The sequence below is a fragment of the Plectrocnemia conspersa genome, unplaced genomic scaffold, assembly GCF_051122295.1.
Source record: "Plectrocnemia conspersa isolate PC_06_02 unplaced genomic scaffold, ASM5112229v1 ptg000006l, whole genome shotgun sequence".
NCBI lineage: Eukaryota > Metazoa > Arthropoda > Insecta > Trichoptera > Polycentropodidae > Plectrocnemia > Plectrocnemia conspersa.
In genome coordinates, this window is record NW_028277170.1 from 8,560,630 (window position 1) to 8,586,662 (window position 26,033).

Consider the following 26,033-nt stretch of genomic DNA (forward strand, 5'->3'; position numbering starts at 1 on the left):
TTATACCCTAATCCTTACATTTATAATTTTTTTCTTAAATCATTTGCAGAAAACATTAAATATAATGACAAACGACGAAAAGTACCGTGAAGTCACAATATTACGGTTGCATCATTCGATCACTTGTCACTTTCTAGAGGCGTAGATAATTTTTGTTGGTCAAATAAAAGGTACATGAGTATGAATTGCCAGAGAGTTTTTATTTGCTATTACACTTACGGTTTATCTTCAATGGACGAAAAGAAGACGGTGAGATACGGTCATAGACGGTAGAGCTCACGGCCAGGGACAGTCAGTGACTATCAGAGACGATCATCGTAGAGAGGAACGAACCTCTACTACGTCGTTGCTGCCACAACTACATCCACAAAAGAACATCTACTGGACTTCACCCCTCCGCCAGATTCTCCACCACCGCTCAGAAAATAACTAAATATTAAAAAAAATGCAAAAAGAACCTTTTTTTCCCGAATAACTTTTATACATTAATTTGTTCAATATAATCTTATCTATCGCTGCACTGATCACTTTAAAATTATATTTTTAAATAAAAAAAAATATACATATAAAAAATATATTATTTTATAGATACTTCTAAAATAATTCTTGCTTCAGTTTTTTGCTTTGGATGACTTATAATGAGGTTATGTGTCCAGAGTTATGGCCATCTGGATGCTCATTTAAAGAATGGAGATTTCGGAAAGGCGTTAAACCTTCCTAGGAAGAGTTCGATGGATCCCCTTTCGATTTTTTATCAAAACGTAAGGGGATTAAATTCCAAGACCGTCGACTTTCTTTCCGCTATCTACGCACAGGAGCATGACATCATCGCTATAACAGAAACGTGGCTGACTGATTCCATGCTGAACGCTAAGCTCTTCGACGATCGTTACACCGTGTTTAGAAGAGATCGATGCAGCAGAGGCGGAGGTGTGCTCTTAGCTGTCCGCAGAGATTCAATTCATGCGCGAAGGCTTGCGCATCTCGAAGCTGACGGAGAACATCTCTGGATCCTCGTCGAGACGAAACGAGCTTCAATCGTTATATGCGTGTTATATTTTCCGCCAAATCAATTAAAAGACGTTACTGCTGCATTTTTTCGTAAGATTCAGTCGGAATCTGAATATTTTTTGAAGAAAAAATGTATCATCTTGGGTGATTTTAATTTACCTACGAACATTAGTGCCAATATTGACATAAGTTTAATAAGTAATATTTTTAATTTAAATCAAATAAATTGTGTCAATAATAATTTTGGTGACAAATTAGATCTAATTTATACAAATGTAAATAATTGCATAGTAATTAAGAGCGAATTCGTATTGGTGTCGGAAGATAATTATCACCCGGCGCTAATGATAAAATTAAATATAAATAAAAATGGCATAACTAGGAATGAGTTGGAATGCGTGAGCGATCGGAATGATTTCGGATGGTCGTTTGGAAATTGTGTAGATTTTGGTTTATTAAATAATTTACTTTTAGGTATGGACTGGAGCCGAGTTGGCGGGTGCGTTGATGTTGAATCTTCCCTGGCGGCCTTCTATGAGGTTCTTTATTGTGCATTCGACCAGCTCTTTATTCGAAAGCGCCCTCGAGTGCTTAACGTGTCATATCCTAGATGGTTTTCTCATGAGATCATCTCATTGCTAAAAAGAAAGCACGCCTTTCATAAGTTATGGAAGAGATCGGGACATCCATCTGCTCTCGAGGAATTTCGTTCATTAAGAGCACGCGTTAAGTGTTTGATAATTTCCTGTCATCGCAATCATTACAAAAATTGCCAAAAACAAATAATTAATGATCCCAAAGCGTTCTGGAAATTCATTAGCACTAAACGCGCTACTCAGTCTACGTTGAAAGTGATGAACCTCGACGATAAAACATTGGACGGTTCACAAAATATTGCGGACGGTTTTGCGCAATATTTTCGTTCTGTTTTCGAGGAATATTTTTCGCCTTCTGCTCAGTCGCTTCCTTCTTCATGTTCTTGGTCTTCAGTACTGACCATCAGAGAAACTGAGCACTCAGATCTTAAATACGGATTTAATAAATTAAAGTTCTTCTGGACCTGATTTAATTCCCGATTTTATTTTGAAGGGTTGCGAAGTAAGTCTCGCTGCTCCTCTAAAATGTATTTATGATCTGATTCTCAAAACATCATCATTTCCTGATCTATGGAAATGCACAAAAGTCACCCCTATTCATAAAAAAGGTGACAAATTATATATAAAGAATTATAGACCAGTAGCAGTGTTGTCAGCTCCTGCTAAATTATTTTAAATAATTATTCATAAATATCTTTACAATCACTTTCAGCAAGTTTTATTAGACCAACAGCACGGGTTTCGTCCTGCCCGTTCCACTGTTACTAATCTTCTGTCGTTCACCAAAACGGTGACAACTTTTCTCGATGCCGGAATTCAAGTAGACGTCGTGTATACAGATTTTGAGAAAGCCTTTGACAAAGTTTGTCATACGTTATTATTAAAAAAATTGTCGAACCTCGGTTGCTCAGATAATTTAACTCGGTTATTTTCGAGTTATTTAAGCAATCGTAGACAGTTTGTAACCTATGGTGGCCGATTGTCAAAGAAATATTTTACCCCTTCGGGGGTTCCTCAAGGATCCAATCTGGGACCTCTGCTTTTTGTGTTATTTATTAATGACATAAATACAGCAATTAAAAATTAAAGTTTTCTTCTGTACGCAGATGATTTAAAATTATATAAATGCATTCGATCTGTTGCGGACTCCTTCTCTCTACAAAGTGATTTAGACTCTCTGTGGAGATGGGCTTCCGTTAACCGTCTGCCCTTTAGTGTCGGAAAGTGCCATACTGTGTCATTTTCTCGATCCCGTTCGCCATCAGCTTATTTCTACCATCTCGGTGGTAACATTTTGACTAGAGAAACTTTCATTAAAGATCTCGGAATCACTTTCGAGAGCAAATGGAGGTTCTCTCTACACATACACGACGTCTGTGATAAATCTTCCAAGATGCTCGGCTTTGTTATGAGGAATGCCTTTCACTTTGACGATCCGTCAGTTATTCGCATCCTCTATGACACCTTAGTTCGTAGCATTCTTGAATCAGGATCTATAATTTGGAATCCCCGAATAGCTAAATATTCCCTTTTAGTGGAAAAAATTCAAAAAAGGTATTTAAGATACCTTTACAAAAGGACATTTGGTTATTATCCGTACTTATATCCCAGCGCCTTTCTTTTAGGGGCGTTGGGATATGATTCGCTGAATTCTCGCAGAAAGCTGTATGTCGCTAAGCATTTTTTCAAACTACTAAAAGGTGCTGTCGACAATCCAGCTATTCTCGAGGAATTCCAGTTTTGGGTTCCGGAACATTTTTGAGAATCACGATCGAGACCTCTTTTGATGGCAGTTAGGGCTAGGACATCCGCACTTGCCGACTCGCCTATAGCTGTGGCCATACGGCTCCTTAATACGCTTGCATTACATATTGACCTGTTTAATGTTAGCTACAAGGAGCTGATCCAGTTTGTTTCATTTAATTTTGATATTTTATAATATTTGTTATGTTTATTATTTTTAAGTATTGTTCTATTTATGTATATATACGTTTTTCTTTTTGTTTTATAAATTTAAAATTTGTTTTCGACCATCGTGGCGCATTGGGGTAACCTGTTAGGCCACGATGGTCTTAATTTAATCTAAAACAATAAAAATAAATATAACCATTAAAAATTAATTAATTGTACAATTTTTTATTATATTTTTTGTATATTTCTACAAGTGTTATTAACAATAAAAATAATGTTTTTGTATATGTATAGATATAAAATAAAAAAATGCTGAATATAAACTTGTTTAGTTAATGATATATTATATGAAAAAATACATAAAAAAATACATTGAATAAATACGGACCCGGTGAGTCTGAGTTTATTAGACGCAAATCCTAAAATTTTAAGATATTATGTTTCGTGGTAAGCGCGTTTATGTTATTAAATATCGGTCTGAAGACCGCAATGACAGTAAGCCCTTTAAAGCAAAGTTCTAAAATATATTTATCAAATTAAAGCTTGGAGTCCAAGTATAAACCTCAGCATTTAACGCAAGATTTCTATTCTACGTTACTGCCCTGTTCATTATTAAAAGGCAGTGAAAAAGTTAGTCTTCTTTTGTGAAATATTTTTTTTACCTATGAAGAATTCTAGATTGTTTTTGTGAAAAAGGTTAAAGTGGTGTGGCTCATGCAATCAGTATTAGTAACGCCAACTTCCACTAGATAAGTGTATCCCATGAGTACTCGCTAAAATAAGATAATACTAAAATTGCTACATTTGCTTCTAAGAAGTGTACTAGGCGTTGAGTCAAAAAATTAAATAAAGAACTATAATTTGCAATTATGATTTTTGGAAAGGTAAAAGCTTTTGAAATATTTCTGCCAATCTAAAATTTAATCTAAAACTCCATGTAATTTATGATATAAAATGCGGTAATTCTTTACATCGGGCAGTAAAGGGGCAATGATAAATCCATTTCAGGTTCAAACAGGTCGAAAAGAAACGTGAGCAATATTTAATTTGTCTCAACAACTTTAAAAGCCCATGTTCCGCTGTCTGTCGACGTATCTTGCTCCGGAGACCGAGAAAAATTTATAACCCAATATGGCCGGATAAAGAATGTCGGTCGAGTCAAAAAAGCCCTGCCTCCGTTCGAGCCCTCGCTTCCCGTCACCGCTTCACCCGTTTGCGACGATTTTAATTAATTACTCTTTAAAAACAAATATATTTTCAATTGTCAATGAAATTCAAGCGTCGGCGCCGTTATTATTTAAAGGGCCTGGGGCCCAGTTAAATTTAACGAGACATAACGCCAGGTATAAATCGGCTGGAAAACTTTAACTTTTATTGCTCTTTTGCGCGAGGAGATTGTCGCCCGTTAACAGAGTTCAATCTGGCCGTAGATTTGTATAATTTATTATGCTATACGTATATAACATATTTATAGAGTAAATGATATTAAATGTGAATGAAAAGCATAATAATATTATTTAAAAAGGTTTCCAATCAAAAAGTTTATAATACGCTTTTAAAATAATTCTCTTTAACTGCATACTATTATATATTACATTTCACATTTTATTTATACAAGCAAACTTTATTTTATATTTAGATAATTTTATTTAAAAGTTTTACATTTATAAATAAGGTTTTGCTTTATTTATTTGCTATTCCATATTTTTTTACTGTACCGAATTTAACTTATTACCGATTCCATTAAGTAATTTTTATGAATAGCTACGAAAATCTTATAAAAAGAATTGTTTATATAATTTACTTTTATCTATTTCATAAAAATTAATTTTAATGAATTGTTTATTTAATAAACAATATCAATCAGTTTTTCGAACTGTTTTAAATGAAACGGTTAATGAAAATATTGATAGTATCACTGAATTTATTTTACAAATATGCAGCGATTCAATAAAAAAATTTTGTATTCAAGAAATTAAGCTAAATTCTACAGCCTCCCACAAACGACTAAATCTAAATTTGACAAAACCTCAACAGTTATATCTAAACCATATGCCTTGCGCTTCGATAGTTTCGTATTGTTCCGCTTGAGATAATTCTCGCTAATTAAAATATTCTTCTCTATGTGTGTACAGGGAGAACATTTCAAAGTAAACGCAGTAGCAAGCTTCGTCGGTTCAGTCGCAGTCTCCTACTATATACAGTGTATCTAATATATACTCTTGTTAAAAGTATCCAATACACAAATTTTAACTCGAACGAACGACATGAAGTGTACTTCGTAAATGCAGAGTTAACATGTTGTATAAAATGCACTTTGGCAGCCATTGGCGGTGCATCCAAATTAACCAGCAGCTCTAGCTTACGAAAACTACGTAATATATACCTCTGCTTCATTAATATTTTCATGAAATATGTACTTTAAATACTGCGGTCTCGTCAATAATTAAAAATTGTTAAAAATAAATAAAAATACCCACAAGAGAAAAATAAAAATTGCTTTTTTTGATACAATGCTTATTTATAATATTATAATATTTTTATTATAGTCAGTTTGTAATTTTAAAATTATGTTTTAAATTAAGAGAAAATAGTATATTATTATTATTATAATAAATTGGTAAAATTAAATTATATGTCTACATAGTTTGATTATTAAAACTTAATTCCTTTTTAAGGAAAATTGATAAGGTATTAAAATGTAAAGCATTTAAATTTATAAAAATTTAGTGCAATATACAGGGATATAATATAGTTTAACGAAATACTTCTTGCAACCGGTAATTGATTATGCCATGGATGTAATATACGTATGTTCAAAAATGACAGGAAGTCATCGCAGATATTGTGAGAGGCCAGCTTAAGAGCACTATACCACAGCCTTCCTTTGGGATGTTAGTTTGCTTCATCGAAACCTTTTTAAACATGTATGAGGCTCCAGATTCTTTGAACCGCTTCCATCTCTTCCCGTCTAGCGTAAACACACAGGAAAACATACACGCACACATGTCGAGAAAATCAAGAAATAACTACGAAATTTGATAACTTACTACACAAAAACCTTGTACACCTAGTGCACTCAGTATATATACAATGCATCTAAAATGAAAGCTTTTATTTTAAAAATAAAATTTTATTAGAAATAAAAATTTACTTAAAAATACAAATATAACTATAAAATGGTATTGTTTAGTTGCTGATTTAATGTTGTGAACACGTATATTTAGATTCTAAATATGATTTTTTTTGCATGATCACAGCAATTTTGATTATCCCATCTACTCAAACTCTTATATTTTTAAATGCTTACTCGGATTAATTTACATTATTATTAAATAAGTGTATTTCAAATTTTTATTTGACTTAAGTAATAGAAGATTTTATATGTATAATTTCTCATGCTTCTATAATTTCTCATGCTTCTATAATTTCTCATGCTTTTTTTAATAAGTACATACAACTTTTTTTTAATATTTTGATAATTTTATATATTTAATTTTATTTTCTAAAATTTTTCAATGGTCTGACCTGGTCCCTCTGATCTTCACGTAATTTAATATTTTTCTGTATGCAGATATTTTAAGATTACAGACCCTTATTCCTTACTCCTTCTCTTTAGATTTTCTATAAAGATGGGCTTTCGTCAACTGTCTGCCATTTAGTGTAAAAAAGTGCCACTAAATAACTAGGAAAATACAGGGATGTGCAGTCTGAGTCGAAAAATTCGACCAACTTCGACTTCTTTCTATAATTTATTTCAACACCTTAAGTGCGTTCTGCGCTTTAAATATTAAAACATAATTTAAGAGCTTTCATAAACGCTGATGATAAATGGTAAAAATAAATTTAAAATTGTTTTTAAAGATTTAGCTAATTTGTTTAAATAAAACCAATTAAGCAATCTTTTACCCTTACGAGTACAATTATTGAATTTATTATTATTATTTTTTTATTATAAATAGTATTATCATTTTTATTTTTAATTTAAATTGTATTATTTTATTTTTTATGAATATTTTATTTTACTTAACGTATGATATGTAAATATTTTTTATTATTATTTATTTATATTATTTTATTAATTTATTTAGCTTAATAGCTAATCTTTACATCTAACAAATTTAGTAAACATATATAAAAATATATAAAAAATACATAACAGAAAGAAAAAATAAAAATATACAATAATAAAGTCTTAATATTATAATTTATTTCTATATGTACGAAGGTGTTTTTTTATTCCATTTATGAAACCCGGTATATTTTTGCTGTTTCGGATTTCTCTTGGAAGACTATTATATAAATCAAAACCTCCGTACATAATTCCCCTAGCCGTACTCGTTTTCTTATACTTAATTATCTTTAAATTTTCTTTATTTCTAGTATTATATTTATGTACATCTTTATTTCTTATTAAATACTTATTAAAATATTCTGGTAACATATTATTTTCTAACTTATATATAAATACTTAAACATTCATACTCAATATTTCTTGAACATTTAACCATTCTAATCTATCAATCATACTTTTACAATTAGTTAATCAATTTTTATTTAAGATTACTCTCATTGCCCTATTTTGTAATTTTTGCAACATTTGTTTATCTAATTTATTTACCATATTTAACAGTGTTGCACAATAATTAAAATGGGGCAATATTATACTATTGTAAATTTTTTTTTTGTATTTATACTTAATATATTTCTTAATCTAGATAATAAACCTATTTTTCTACTAATTTTTTTTAATATGTAATTACAATGTTATTTAAAATTAAATTTTGTATCAACAATTACTCCTAAATATTTTATATTATCTACTATTTCTATACTAGAGTTAATTATTACTATTTTGGTACTATTATCTAACACATTTTTATAATTAATAAACATACATTTAGTTTTATTCTCATTTAATTTAAGTACATTACTCTTTAACCATATTTCTAATATACTTAATTCATTATTTAAATTATTTACAATTTCTTTAATGTTATCACCTATGCAATACATTAATGTGTCATCCGCAAATAGATGAATTTTACATTTTTTCACGTTATTAACTATATCATTAATATACAAAACAAATAACAATGGTCTCAATTTAGAACCTTGTGGTACTCCATAAGACACTAATTTCTCTTCAGAATATACATTATTTATTTAAACTTTTTGTTTTCTTTTATATAAGTAATTATTAAACCATCTTAAAACTATATCACTTATACCTATACTCTCCAATTTCTTTAACATTATTTTTCTGTCTATTGTTTCGAAGGCTCTCTTGAAATCCAAGAAAACTGCTCCAATGATTTTGTTTGTATCCTTAGCCAACAGCCAATCATTTATTACTACTTGTAATGCAGTTTCAGTGGAATGCTTTTCTCTGAATCTACTTACTTTTTTTAAATATATCACTTTAATAAGTCAATAAAGGTGAAAATTAGGTGTACACGGTCTTTTTTTGCTTAGTGAATTTTTTATTTATATTTTTATGATATTTTCTCTTTTTAAATATGAATTATTTTTTTAGTGCTCTTTAATTTTCTTGTTTAGTTTTAATACAGAGTGACCATAAGTTTTTTCAAATTTGAAAATTCTATGAATTTTTGAAAATTAAAAATTTGCTCACGATAGTTTTATTTTTTTTTAAATATATAAATAAGTTTTTAAGAACATACTTTAAATATTAATTTTTAATTTAACTAGCGTGATTGATCAAAAATAAATTTAACTTATCAAAACTCTTACCTAAACCTTTATTAGCTCTGTACCATAACTAAAGGTATACCTTATCTTGACTCAGGAAATTTATTACGAGACTGTGGAGTATAATAACACTATGAAACTAATATTCATATATCAGAGGGTGAGTCAAACTAATTTTTAAGTACATTGTAACAATAAGCCAATATTGTCTTTACATATTTTATATTTAATCGTTACACTATCATTTTTAAAATCGGCACAATAATTTATTTCGCAAATTTGACACATAATTTATTATCTGTCCTTAAAGTTTTTATAATTCAATTCTTGTCATTTTGTAAAATAGTAATTATACCAGTGCCAGTACAATACATTACCCAATGCATTTCACACAGTACTTTACATGCTCTGGTGTATATGTATATAATGTCAAATTTGCTACATTGCCTGTAACATGTGTAGTATATTGTGGCAGTTGTTAAAAAGGATCTTTGCGTGGAGTGGATGGGGTTAGGGTTAGCGGCGTGACGTACATTGTTCTCGACCACTTATTGTGTGTGACACCAAGTTGCCGGAGTGGCGAAATGTGTGTGACAGATTAAACGTAGTGTAACATGAATCAGGCAATGCACATATTTGGCAACATTTCGCGATGACAATTGAAATTGCTAATACGGGACCCGCCACAATATTCGGTGCCGCCGTGCGGTCGGAACAGGAAGCACTTACGCGAAAGAACAGGAAATATTGCCAAGAAAGTGCCACCAACCAGCTAGCATCAGGTGCAGCAGGCAAACATACGGACGTACAGATACACACAAGCAAACATACTAAATATTAGGTCGCTGCATAAGTCGTGTCACTTTAGGCTGTAAACCGGAAGCGAGATTATTTATAGTTAAAGTACTATGAACATTTTTAATATGGTAAAGTTTCTTTCTATATATGTCATTATTCTTTTACTTTTTATAAAGCTACCATCATTTTAAAAAATAGTATATAATATGAGTTAATTGTATCAAATATTATTAATTAAGTGCTTTCAAAAACAATTATTAATTAACATGCAAAAATATTATAATTAACATAGAGGAGTTGATAAAAAATATATGGGATGATGCTCATCTATTTTAAGACATTTCCGAAAACATCGTGTTTGGCAAGCTTGTTAAAAACAGGATGGCTCGTGCAAACGTTCTGGCCGCAACGGGTAAGAATAAAGGACGCGACTCTATAGGAACGCAAAAGCATGCACCCGAAAGTCGTTTGTAATTTATTATATGTACTTGATAGAAGTAATGTAAATGTTACAAGAAAAATAAGAACAATACTAATACTAAAAGTATTTTAAAGAAGTTGTAATATCTTAAAAGAAAGACTTTTTTTCCAAAATGTTTTGTGGCGACCACACATATAGGTACATGTAAAAGGGCGATTGTCTCATTGTTAATGACCGTGACCAAAAACGTTCATTTATTAACAATGAGACAAACATCATGGCACAAGAGGGATTTGTTTTGACCACACACAACACGAATCGTTAGGAGAATCCCTTTTGTGACAAAACGGTACGGACGCAATCAATCACCACAATGCAAACCTTTTCCAAAGAATTTGAAAGTCGAGCCAAGCAAAAAACTCGCTTTCGAAATGCAACATCCGATTTCTTTAATTCTATGCCACTGCAGCGATTGACTAGGAGATCGATGTACAATCGCGACTGGCCAGCTAGCGTGCATCCCCCTGAAGGATATAAGCCCGGACTCCGACGACGGTCCGTGATAGGAAACGATCGGAGGCATCATACGAGACGGCCCAGACAAGCAGAGAGCCATCGACGCAGACTGCTTGAAGACAGCAAAGAAGGGCACAGACGACCAGAGAGCCAAGATCTACCAGCAGTCATCCGGAGGAACCAGCCACGTGCCCTTACAGATAGACCTGAAGATCACACCTGACACTCGCCGCACGCATCCTAAGAACTCTGAGCATCATCTACGGCCATCACCACCTGCACCACGTTCACCTTAATAAAATAAGTCCATTTAGATTCGTACAAGAGTCTTATTAGGCCGCAAGGTCAACCACTCCTAGAGCTACGCCCCCTATAGTTTATATAACAATTAAAAAAAAGCACTTAATTATGACGCAACTATTTAAAAAGAAAAAATTACTGATAAAAGGAATTTATTACTTCTCAAAACATAATATGTAAACAACAATCGGGATTCAAAGAAAAGCATTCCACTGAAACTGCATTACAAGTAGTGATAAATGATTGGCTGTTGGCTAAGGATACAAACAAAATCATTGAAGCAGTTTTCTTGGATTTCAAGAGAGCCTTCGAAACAATAGACAGAAAAATAATGTTAAAGAAATTGGAGAGTATAGGTATAAGTGATATAGTTTTTGGATGGTTTAATAATTACTTATATAAAACTAAACCAAAAGTTAAAATAAATAATGTATATTCTGAAGAGAAATTAGTGTCTTATGGAGTACCACAATGGTCTAAATTGGGACCATTGTTATTTGTTTTGTATATTAATGATATAGTTAATACCGTGAAAAAATGTAAAATTCATCTATTTGCGGATGACACATTAATGTATTGCATAGGTGATAACATTAAAAAAATTGTAAATAATTTAAATAATGAATTAAGTATATTAGAAATATGGTTAAAGAATAATGTACTTAAATTAAATGAGAATAAAACTAAATGTATGTTTATTAATTATAAAAATGTGTTAGATAATAGTACCAAAATAGTAATAATTAACTCTAGTATAGAAATAGTAGATAATATAAAATATTTAGGAGTAATTGTTGATACAAAATTTAATTTTAAAGAACATTGTAATTACATATTAAAAAAAATTAGTAGAAAAATAGGTTTATTATCTAGATTAAGAAATATATTAAGTATAAATACAAAAAAAAAATTTACAATAGTATAATATTGCCCCATTTTAATTATTGTGCAACACTGTTAAATATGGTAAATAAATTAGATAAACAAATGTTGCAAAAATTACAAAATAGGGCAATGAGAGTAATCTTAAATAAAAATTGATTAACTAATTGTAAAAGTATGATTGATAGATTAGAATGGTTAAATGTTCAAGAAATATTGAGTATGAATGTTTAAGTATTTATATATAAGTTAGAAAATAATATGTTACCAGAATATTTTAATAAGTATTTAATAAGAAATAAAGATGTACATAAATATAATACTAGAAATAAAGAAAATTTAAAGATAATTAATTATAAGAAAACGAGTACGGCTAGGGGAATTATGTACGGAGGTTTTGATTTATATAATAGTCTTTCAAGAGAAATCCGAAACAGCAAAAATATAACGGGTTTCATAAATGGAATAAAAAAACACCTTCGTACATATAGAAATAAATTATAATATTAAGACTTTATTATTGTATATTTTTATTTTTTCTTTCTGTTATGTATTTTTTATATATTTTTATATATGTTTACTAAATTTGTTAGATGTAAAGATTAGCTATTAAGCTAAATAAATAATTAAAATAATAATAAATAATAATAAAAATAAAATAAGTTCGGTTTTATAGATTTGAAAATAGTAGTATTTATGTATATTATATAATTTTTTTATGTAGTTTAAAAGCTTGTCTACAATACGTATAATAACTGAGACTACCTGGATAAACGAAAAGCACCCCAAAAAAGTATTATAAGACCGTTTGTTTTTATCTTGTACCCCAAAGTATCCCAAAAATAAAAAATAGCGTGCTTCTAGTCTTAAACCAATCGTTAATAAATTAATAAAATCTTTTGCAATCTAAAATAAATATTTTGCGAGGTGGAAAAGCAATTATTATTTTGGTCACTACCTTTCTATTTTCCTTTTTATCAAAACTAGTCACTATTTTAATTTTCCATAGATCGGGAAAAGTATTTATTTCTAATGATAGGTTTAAATAAACAAATATAAACATTTACGGTGTATGTGTGATAATGTCATTATTTTCTTAGGCAAAACAGCTAGAATGAAATTAGGAATTGCTGAATATATATTTTGTAAAAATGTATTAAATAATAAATACTTATGTAAGTGGTAGTATAAAAATAGTAAAAGTCCTAAAACTTTATTTGGTTACTATAAATGATAAGTTGAAATTAAATAAATTATCATTGATTACAAGTAAACTAAACTTATGGTATTAAACATACAAGGGGATATTGTTATATTAAATTACGGTGCACGCCAAAAATTATTGATACTGACATCAAGAATTCTATTTATTGTTGAAAATAATATTTATTTATAAAGTGATGCTGGTTTTTAACTAATAAAAAAATTACAATAAAAATAGGAGCAGTTTTAATAAATAATTTTTAATTATTATATTATTGTATTAAATAGAGTAAAGGGAAACATGTCAAACATTTTTTCTAAATTAAAATTAGCTATGAGTTTAATAAGAAAATATAGATTGGTATATGCTTATATAACCAACTTTTATAAAAATTAAAATAGTTAGATAATGAACTTTTTAATGTTACAAATAGGCTAGATTATATAATATATGATAGAAAGACCAAAACGTGTTTTTCATTAATAACATATTTGTTTTAGCAGCAAAGCTGTTTAATAATACATTTTAGTACCGTTTAAATTAATCTTTGTTTAATAGTTTTTTGTAGTGAGTTTATTTATAACTAAAAAGATGCAAGGTAAATTTATAAATATTATCTGGCTTTTTATATACCTATGCAGAGTGAAGCGTTGTTTGTAATTTATGTAGTACAAAATTCGTCAATAATACAAAGTTTTTCATATTCTATTATTTATACATATTTATATAATTTAACTATTTGAACTTAGCGTCCACTTGTATACTTACATATTTTTATAAATGAATTTACCTTATATTATATTATTTCATCACTACGCATTAAAGTTTTGTTTAAATAATCAATTATGTTTTGAAGCCGATGATTCAATTTAAATTTTTTCTAAGGTTAAGAAGATCACGTCAAAGACACGCCGCGATAGTGGTGTTGATATATTGCACTTGAAAAAAGACTAAAACTTCAACCACTTGTTAATCATCTTGAAGTTTGATTTATTGTGCTGTTTTAGGTGCTCCCGTAGGCTCTTAACGTTTGGCCCATTAGCGACCTTTTATGCAGCAACACCGCGGTAAGCTACTTATCAGTAACGATGATCCATGTGCAAGCAACAGTCTAGTCTCTCGAAGACAGCTGCAGTTAAAGTTTTTAGTTTAAAGCTTCTGATAATTTTTTGCTGGCAACGAAAGAAAAAGTATTTAACATCGATAGAGAACGATTTGCATGGGTCATATAAAGCGCTCTCTGAGCACACGCTTATATATTACTATAATAAGAAAGAAATATAGGAAATATCTTCTTTTAGTGTTAAGTCCGATTCCAGACGTTGGTTATTGTTGCTTACCTTGTTGATAACTTCAAAATGTCCTTCCAAAACTTATTCGGCTATCACCCTCGACCACAGACGTAGGTTTTGAAACCGTAACACTGTTTTTTTTTAATAAAGTATAAATAAGATTATATTTCGGTCCTTAAATCATATTTTCTAGGTTAATTGTGTTCTAGGAATTTTCGATCACGACATATCATGAAAAAAATCTGGTCATTGGAGACTTTCTTATTCCATGAAACGCTACATCACGCTACGGTTAATTTGATGTAATAATTTTCAAAATTCAGGTCTCGCATCCGGTAAATAACACTGACCAAACATAGTTGTGGCCTGAAGAGGTAAGTACTTCTTGTGAGATCAGCTTTAGATTATAGCTCGATAGGGAATCTTATGATGCTTACGGTTAACAAATTAAAAAGAGTAGGAGAAAAAACACATTGATCGGTTTTAGAATATCCTGTCCTTTCTGACATATATTGGTATCGAAATATTTTTGTTCGAAAGTTTTAATTTTTATGCTTAAGTCCTAATGCTTTTTTAAAATTATATTGTAAATTTTATTCATTGTGTTTTTGTTGTTAATTCTCTATTTATTTGCATTTTTCAATTATCAAATCTTCTTTGGTTTTTATTTCTTATAAATTAATAACGCGTCTGATTATTTCGTTACAAAATAGTTTTTCTAAATATAAAATCAAAAATTTTCACAAAAATAAATAATATTGGAAAATAATAATATAAATTAAAATCGGCTTAGGTAATTTATATATTTAATTTAAAATTATTATAATATATATACACGTTTTAATCATCGTCGCAATAGTAGTTTTACAGGTATAATAGGTCTCAGTTTAAAACCTTGTGACATCTTATTGGATATTACAATTTCATCAGAATTATCCCCTTCAGTAATCACTTTGTGCCCTTTATTTCCTTAAGAGTCCTGAAACCGTTTTAAAACGTTCTCTCTAAAATCGATTACATTCAGCTTCTTCAAATATCTCTCTTCGTCGATAAGTTTAAATTCACGCTTGAAGTCTTAAAATAAATCGTCCATAATCTGGTATTTGTCGTTCAAATCATAGCACCAGTTATATTGCAGTCTCGATTCCGTTTACTTCTTAGTAACTTGTTTCAAATAGTGTAAGAAAATTTGCTGATTAAAATTTTAAACAAATATCAAAAGCTCCTTTGTGTATATTTCAGTTTTTCAAGTTTTTTTAGAATCACTTTCTACATTAATTTATGATTTTTTATTAGTCATCTTGTGCAATATTCATTTTAAGGGCTCGCAAGCTTAAAGAAAAAATTTAGATTCTTGGAAAATAAAACTAATAGAAAAAAACAAATTTATTTATTAACAATAAATTTATTTAAAAGGTATTTAAATAATTAATTGAATTTAATCAACAGAGGGACCACAAATGCATCCACGGATTTGAAAAACTAAGTAAAACCAATATTTAAAAAAAAAAGTTACGGAAAAGGATCAGAAATCATAAATCAGTAATTTAAAAAAAATAATAATGAATATTATAATAAAAGTTTTTGCGTTTTGACGCCTCGCATGTAATATGCGAGAGAGTGAGAGGATTGCATGATTTCTCAGTCTGATATATCCGCATCTCCTCTCGTTTGAGATCAATTTTCGATAATGGCACCCGTCTGCGTGGCCTTAGAATCGTGGCCTGAAAAATTACCCTCCCGCATGATACTTTATTCACACACAAAATAATATATCACATCAAACATTTGCGCGGACCTTAACTTATTCATCGGCGGACCATATCCAATTGCCACTGCGTATCCAGAGCAGAAGGAAAGGAAAGCAGGGAAAAAGGAAAAAGGGCGTGAGCGGACCCCAATTTTTAACCACGTTTTATACCTCCACACGCGAAAGCAATTCCGTGCCTGCCGCTGCTGCGAGTCTTCAATTATTCCAGCGGGGATTTTATGTTATCGATATTATTCGTGCAATGTATATGTGTTTGTATGTGTGTATGAATTTTGTAACGTACCCTATTCATTGGTGCGAGAGCTGAACGAGTCCGGCCCTGTCAATAACTTCGGATATACGCAAACATTGTTAGCTTTAAAGTACGTTACTTGTCATACAGATTTGTAATTAGTTAATTTTCGAAAGCAAAAGCTAGTGTTATTATTAAATAATGCAATTATTTACAACGATTCATTCGTATCGAAAAACCACCGCTAGTCATTGTCATTCTTTTAACGAAGCGAATTATACACTTTAGCTATTTTAATTAATTTAATGCATATACAAAAAAAAGTACTCACTTCATTTTCACTTTGATTATTTTTATTCTGAAGATACTACAATATAAAAAAAATAAAAAAAACAATAGTCACTATTTAAGCTAATTTAAAATATAAGATTGCAAGAAATTATATTTAAATAAATACCATAAATAATTGTGTCAATGTGAAATGTATGAAAATTATTAAATAAACTACTCATAAGTTATGTAATAACCTAACGAATATAAAATTCACTCTCAAAATTTATGAATTTTCAGATAATTAAATTCTAATGTTTTAATTAAAAGTACACTACAACCTTTACATTCTAAACCCATGCTAATCCAAACCTTTAGTAATCTTAATTGCTTTTTAACCACGAAATTATTAAAATAATGTATATAAAAATATATAATAAACAACCTTATATTTGTTATTTAAATATTTAGGTATAATTATTGGTATACAATTTATCAAATATAATACAGTTAGATAGTTAGGTATGTACCCTTATCAAAACGCACAAGTTTATGATCGATAACAATATGAAGTAATTTTGCACGTCAACTTTTGCTGTCGTACGTTATCTATAGTAGTATTATGAAGTATTAAAATAATATAAATTATACTTTAAAAATTGACTATTTTCTTTTTTAAAAAAAGTAATACTTTGAATGAAAAATGTAGGATCGTAATTTTTTAACAGCAAAATTTGTGTTTTCATAGTTTTTTGCCCTAAACATACAACTCAAAGTAATAAATGTCTTAGAGTGACACATCAATGTTTTTAAAAGTAAACACAAATACATGGTTTATATGATAGAAATCTGCCGGTGGTTCGTCATATACTTATATCAATAAAAAAATGTAATTCAAACATTTCCTTTGTATAATAAATAAAATTACAAATGTTACATTTACGTACTCTAGAGCTAAAAAAACAAATTAGTATGTTCTTTAAATAGTTAGTATCTAATGGCACTTTATAACTACATTAAATAACAATCGATTAAGAGACTAAGCGCTCTCTTTCGTTTTGTGATGAGTGATATTAACTTTCGAAACGGGTTGATAATGCTGTATTGTGGGAATTTATATTTTCGTTGTTCGTGTGATCGTTAGGTGACCATTTGCGCATGTGGTTGTAGCCCCCCACATTATTTACAATTTTATTTTATTAAAAATAAAAGCTTGAGTCTGCTGTCTTAACTTGATTCCTTGGCCTCTGGGTTACCAGTCTTAACTATTTCAAACTTACATGTATGTAACCTATATTTATAGACACTTAGATGGCCTGCGTCTTTTTGTGACATTATAACAAATCGTTTGAAGCAGCACCGTTGAAATTTGATTAGCCTTATCGCTCAAATAAATCCATAGTTCAAAAATATTTTTTCTATCTCTCATCTCTTTGTTCGCTCGCAGAATCTATCAACGAATTTTTGTCTTTTTTGATTCCAAGACAGGATACTTTTCTACTATATCTGGGATAAACGGATTTACCTTCCCCTCCCCGTTCACCTCCACCTTTCTTATTTCCCATCCTCACTCGTTCGCCGTTTCGATATTTAAACACTAACCCCCACTGCCGCTCGGGCATCAAAGCTACGCACCACTGCACGAGTACATAGTCTGCGGAGCCCTGTCCTTCTATTGACTCTCCCAAAGGTAATTTCCCGACGTTTTATTGGGGGGCTATGTGCCTTTTTCATTTGTTAAACATTCCGCAAAAATTGGACCCCTACGCTTTTCCTTTTTGACTCTGTCACCGGATTAACACTGGAAGAACCGAAAGCCGTCCATGAGGTTCTAGGATTTTAATATTTTTAAAGCAAATTTAGACTTTTTTAATAATATTAAAATAAGACATTCAAATCTGAATATAAAACAGTTTAACATATTATTTGCCAGAGATGAGCTTATTTTTTTATACCTACTTAAAATTTCCGTAAAAATAATTTGAGATGCATAATGAGATATTTGTTTAATGTACAACGTTTATTTATATATTTTATTTTCCATATTTCAAAGGTATCTTGAAATCTTGTTTGCTTTTTTCTGCAATACCTAGAATATAAGCCTTCCTAAAATATTTTTCCTTTATGCGTGCATGTAGATAAAATATATATATAGTATTATTTTGTATCTATATGTATAAATAAAATAAATTTTGGGCTTCTAATTTTATTTTTTAATAAGAATGATTTATTTACTAAATAATGTGATTTATCATATTCTTTGATTATATTTAATCAGTACCAAAAAAACACGTTAATTTTAGTTATTATGTATATGATAGTATTTGTAAAACATTTATGTAATTTAGAACTTAAAACATTACATGTAACAAACCATGTATTATTTTGTTAAATACACACATGTTGCGCTTAAAAAAGTGAGTCTTTCCAGTGTTAAACAGCCACCCCAAGTGCGCACAGGGGTGGCTCCTTTCGCTCTTTCTTCGCCCCGTCGACGGTAATTTATGGTCGCGGTAAATTGGTTAGCGACATGAACTTTGGCCAAGGTTCATAATCTTGCCGAACGATGTCTTCTTATCGAAGACAAGTATTTACCCCCAAAGACAAATTATTGGGCCCGCACAGGGGTGGATCGGTGCGTCTACTGTCGCACGACTGGATCCTCCCTATTCTTCCTACATATCGACCTCTGAAAGAGACAACGAGTATAGCGCTCCGTTTGCGAGGAAATCATCAATCATGCCAAATCTATCAATCAATTACAACAAAATACATCAGCGCCACCTACTGTATTCTCTGTCAGAAAATTTGTTTTTGGACGCTCGTGTGACGCTGTCTGCTCTAAGTATCGATTTTTTACATATTTTTTTCATCCACTAGCAATCCATATCCGCATGATAAAAATTTACGTTTTTATAGTCCACTCAAGCATGATTTCACATTTTTTTCACAGCTTTGTTAGCAAGCTTTTTAATTAATATATAGCCTTAATTGTAAATAAATTTAACATAAAGTATTACACAAATGAGGAAAATATTTAATAACGCTTTAAATTGCAATTTAAATTAGATAAATTATTATTTATTTCAATAATGTTTAATTTATAAATATATTTAAATTTGGTTTTATTAAAAATTATTTATTTCACACACTTAATTGACAGGTGCTGTCCTGCTTTGACCGAAACAGAAAACGTACCACCTCGGATTAACCCACCGATGGTAGCAATACATCCAATTTATGCATGTGTCATTTTTTTCGTGGCCACCTTTATGTTATTTGGCCTATGATACTGCATTTTTTCATAGCTTTCTAGTTCTGGATAACACATCTGTTAGTCATCATAGCGATTTCGTTGCGTGATTACTTGTAGTTTACTTGAGTGCAAAGCATCTGTGAGATGCATTGAAACCGTTTGAGTTATGTTTGTGATTTGCACTTTTTTCAGTTTTCAACATTCAATATTATTTCTATATAAATATATATATATATATATATATATATATATATATATATATATATATATATATATATATATATATATATATATATATATATATATATATATATATATATATATATATATATATATATATATATATATATATATATATATATATATATATATATATATATATATATATATATATATATATATATATATATATATATATATATATATATGTATATATTTATTTGAATTAAATCCTTTCACATTAACTAGCAAACAAACTAAAAATAAATATGATCAAAATGGAAAAAAAACGTTATTTACCTTGTAAAAAAAATAAAAATTTCACGAATGACAAAATATAGATGTAAAAAATGTAGTATGTTTGTTTGCTTAAAATACAGGTAATGCTTGCTAAATATGCTACAATGTTTCTGAATAAGAATATAAAAGTGATTCTGAAAATATTTTAAATATTCAAGTTTTACTGATCTTATTGTGAGGTGCATAGAATAATGGTTAAAGTGTTGTAGTTCACATATCTGCCGATTTTAATATGAAAAAAAGTTCTGGTCTTTTATTATTAGATATGGAAAAGGCTTTTGAGGATGGCATGATGGATTAATGTATAAACTTTTAAAATATAGAACTCCCTATTACATTATTCACATGTTACGGTCTTACCTGAAGAATCGAAGCTATGTTGTTTCGCTAAATAATACATTTTGGACGCCGCGTAAAATACCAGCTGGTGTTCCTCAAGGAAGTATACTTGGCCCGTTTCTCTTCATTCTATATACTAATGATATTCCAATGTTAAAAAATACTAAGCTCTCAATGTTCGCTGACGACACCGCAATCCTTACTAGTTCTTATGGTCTTAAACCTATTGCAGTCAAACTTCAAAAATCCCTTGAAAACTTAAAAAAATATTTTATGAAATGGAGAATTAAAATTAATCAAGACAAAACAGAAGCTATAATATTCACTAAACGTAGACAACCCTTGCCTGCACCCATTAAAAGTGAACAAGGGCATAACATTGAATGAAGAGCGAGCGTTAAATACCTGGGTATACACCTGGACTCCAGACTTAAATTCAATAAACATATAACTGAACTCCAGTCGAAAGGGCTCGGCGCCATTGCGGCTCTAAAATCAATATTTAATAGAAAAAGTGCGCTTACAATAAAAAATAAAAATTCTAGTCTATAGACAATTAATCAGACCTGTTTTAACTTACGCTTGTTCAGTGTGGAGTAACGCGAGTAATAGTAACTTTAATAAACTTCAAGTTATCCAAAATAAAGCCATAAAAATAATTTATAATACACCGTTTTATACTAACCTTAAAAAACTTCACACCAAACATTTAATTCCTAGCATTAAAGAATACTGTTATTATCAAGCCGAAAAATACTATAAAAAAATCTCGCGAGACCACGCAAACCCACTAATTTCAAGAATCGGTGATTACGACAAAGCAAAACTTAAATTTAAATACAAACATAAAATGCCTAAGCACATATTGCTTTGATGCAGTTAAGCTCATCGCAGTGTCACCAGTTTCAGATCTACAGGGCTAGGTTTATTTACATTTGTATGTGTTTTATTCTGTATATTATGTATTTTGTATAATTTGTTTTTTTCATCTGCTTCATTCTTTTCCAAAAATTTTTTTTTTTTTGGATTTTTTAAATTTGTAAAAGGTTTTATGTATTTTTTCTTTAATTTAGTATACTCTCGTATAATTTATTATTCTTTTGATGTTATTGTATAACTTAACAATTTGTAAGCAATGTAAATGGTTATGAACCAGTATTGTGAATTTAATATATCTGTATGCTATTTTACCTATGTCTATTTAAGAAATAAACTTTTATAAAAAAAAAAAAAAAAGTGTTGTAGTTAGTATTTTTATCAATGGTTTAATTGTGTTTCCCTTTTTTTAGGATTATTATTGTAAGTTAATACATTGTATAGTAAAAAATTTTAATTTATTTTTTTAAGTGAATAACAACAAAAATTAAAAGTGCACCTTTCATATGCAATGCGACCTGCGGTGTTCCATTTAGTGTTGCGATCATTGGAGGCTCTGTTTATTAATTTTATATAGATATTTACAATAATATATTATAAAAATATAATTAGATATCTACTAAATAGTTCATAAATATTACATATAGTTTATCTTTCTAAAATTTTTTCTAAAAACTAAAAATAAATAGATATATCCTTTTCGCATTTCCCTGTATAGAAATAACATTTTTTTATGCACAGCGATGGCCTTTAAATTTAAGTTATTTTACTAATAAACTAAAACAGTAAAATATTATTTATAGTTGACTTCAGTAATGAGGCAAATATCAAAGAATAAAGTGATTTTTTTTACCAATTTTTATACACATGTCACACTCAGTTTTACCGCACAGCCTTTTTGTATGGAGGTGGTCAAGCATCGCAATCAGTTTTAGAGTTTCAACGGTGTTGGTATCGATTATCAAAGGTCTCGGACAAGGGCTGATTTGGGCGCCGGTCGGAATGTTTTTATCTTAATGGCCCACTTTGTATTTCCTGAGACGGAAACGGGGAGAGTTTTTCTAGACCTCGCCGGACCCTATTCTGCTCCGTTCGTATATACACGTATATTTATACATATATACATACATAGTAATGGCTCGGCACTCAATCCTTTCTGCAAGTTGCCATTATGACGCCATTCACGGGCTTGGATTTCCCTTCCCAAGTATAAATTATTCAGAATCCGTCCTTTGGCAGCAAGGCCGGCCTGAAATCTGTCAGCCGCACAAATATGAAGAGGGTATCTTAAATGTTGCATTCCTGGCAATTTGAGTGGCTTCACTTACACACACATACAAACAGGCGAAGGCCAGGCTCTTTTATGTAATCGCCCTTATTATTGGTCCACATGGATGGATGCTATGTGTGTGCTGCCCATTGTGCCGGAGCTTTGGTATTTGATCGCTGGGCGGAAGGCGCTGTTGAGATTTATGCTTCGGTATTTGTTTATGTTCCGCGGAAATAGCTATAGTATGAACATTCACAATATTATGCATAGTGTCCCTTTATTAGCCCAATGAAATTTCATTGAAGGCGCCCTAACTTTTCAATTAATATAGGCTAATGATGATTTTAAATCTCTCAATTAACGATACTATAAACATTACTCTAAAACAGTGGTTCTTAACCTTTTCAAAGTCACGGTGCACTTTTGATCATGGGAAAAAGTGGCGGTGCACCAGAATCAAGAGGTCGAAAAAAATATGTGGACATAATTTTTATTACATATTTAAAAAAATAATAGTTACATACAAAATTACATACAATTTTTTTACATATTTTTTTAAATTAAATTATATAAAAAAGTTTAGTATTGAAAATAAATTTAGGTAGTTAATTTTGCCCTAGAAACAATTTTGCATTACGTGTTTTATTAAAAATATTTGTATTATTATTTAAAGGTGCTCTTTGGGTGGCAAATCTAAGTGGTGCATTTTCCTCCCTTTGTTTACCCAAAATGACATTCCTGCTTAATATAATAAAATGTATATGATCAATCAAAAATTAATAAATGTGATACCTTAGCTTGTTGGCTTTTGCAGATATCAGAAATATTACGTCGAATGTTTTATGTAGTTACCCTGAATTCTTCGTTTAAATTTTTTTCTCTCTTTCTCGTTTTTTATTTTCGATATTAGTTGTTGTTGAGAAACCAAGCTCACACAAATATAATGTTGAAAACTGTAACAAAATTTTCAGTGCCTTCACGTAAAGAACTGAATATTCCTCTTGGACAGTAATCCAAAAATTCTTCATAGTTATTTCGAAAAATTTAATTTTTAGAGTGCGATCAGTCGACAATTAGACTAATTTGATGATTTCGTATCCGGTCATAATTTTCTATATTTAAGAATGAAAAATAATGTGCAATTTTTCTTCCAATTAAGTTAAATGGTCTATTATTGCGGAAATAACTCCCTTGGGAATGTTTTCGTTAAGTGAAGGAAACATATCTAGTTTTTTTTCTATTATTCGATTTTTCAAAAGAGTTATTTTTTTCGAAATCCTGTCAATTTGTCAATGGATGTCATAAATTTTTTATTTTTTCCTTGAATGCTTGTGTTAACGTTATTTAAGTAATTAAAAATATCTGCTAAATATGCCACTTTAGCATACCAATCATTATTCTGAAGACATTTTACAAAATCATCCATACCTTTATTTCGAAAAAATATTAACAATTCAATATTAATTTCTATGAATCGGCATAAAACTTTACCCTTAGATAACCACCTGACTTCAGTGTGAAAAAGCAAACGCTTCCATAAAAATGCAAAGTTTTTTAAACATGCGTGTTTTTAAAGGTCTTGATTTTATGAAATTCACTATATTTACAACTTGATTTAGTACAGGTTTTAGTGTTGCTGGTAATGTTTTCGAAACTAAAGATTCTCTATGTAAAAAACAGTGCATAAATATAATATTAGGTTTTCTTGTCCCTGCAAGGGTTACAAATCCTTTAAGTGAGCCTACCATTGAAGGAGCACCATCCATACAAATTCCTACACATAACTCCCATGATATTTTAAATTGTTCTAAATATGAATAAATAAGATCAAAAACATCTTGTCCTGTCGTATGCTAGGTAAGTTCTTTGCAGCATAGATATTGATTTACTATTTTGTTTTCATTTATGAAACGAACGAATCCTAGTATTTGTGCCTTACCGGTAATGTCAGTAGATTCGTCGACTTGTAAAACAAAATATCGCTTGGAAAGTTTATCGTTAACTGTTTTCTCAGTATCATCCGACATATTTAATTATTTTTTTTTATTGTATCGTTTGAAAGAGGAATTTTCATAATTTCCTTTTTGCTTTATCACTAAACATAATTTTTCCTATTTCACAATATGCAGGTAAAATTAGAGACTCTGCTATAGTATGTGGTTTTAATTGTACAGCAATCAATTCAGCAATCTTGTATGACGCCAGTTGTGCCTTATCGGAAATTTTAACAGTTTTTTCAAAATATTTCGCTTGTTTATTTTGCATGCTTAACAATCTTTTGAAGTAATCTTCACTTTTTGATGTAAGATCGGCGTGCTTCGTAGTGAAGTGGCGATTTAACTTGTCAGTATACATCGCGCTATTGGACAGTTTTTCTCCACATACAACACATAGTGGAATGTATTATCCTTCCTCATTGATGCTAGTAAAACTAAAACGTAAATATTCTTCAGAATACTGTCCATTCATTTTTTTGATTTTACTGGATATATTTTCTTTTTTATGAGACGTATGATGTCTAGTAATATCTTCACTACTTTTTCCACTTGTACTCCCAGTGTCATTAATATTTTGGTCTGATTCACAATTTCGTTTGGTAATAAATTTATCCATTGTGAGGTATCACGACTATAATAAATTATAAATTGATTGAAACATTAAGATTTTACTATTTTGCGGTATTTTTGTTTTTACCAATTTTCTCGCGGTGCACTTGCAATAAGCTCGCGGTGCACTGGTGCACCGCGGTGCACCGGTTAAGAACCTCTGCTCTAAAATAATATATATAATCTAATACCACAGTGGCACTTTATTGTATGGCAGACCGGTATTTTTAATCTATGTTAACTAATGGTTA

The 26,033-nt window shown here is 30.0% G+C and overlaps 1 protein-coding gene across 1 annotated transcript; it reads left to right on the forward strand.

Annotated features, from left to right (window-relative positions):
* The first annotated feature begins 731 nt into the window (after positions 1–731).
* Positions 732–2,148, forward strand: LOC148234158 (uncharacterized). The gene has a single exon (XM_088188026.1). It carries the CDS (start codon positions 732–734, stop codon positions 2,073–2,075), a length of 1,344 nt encoding a protein of 447 aa, XP_088044152.1. The 3' UTR covers positions 2,076–2,148.
* Positions 2,149–26,033: the final 23,885 nt, after the last annotated feature.

Bases quoted from the DNA above. Each gene is read 5' to 3' on its own strand.
- LOC148234158 (XM_088188026.1), top strand. From the start codon at position 732: ATGGATCCCCTTTCGATTTTTTATCAAAACGTAAGGGGATTAAATTCC.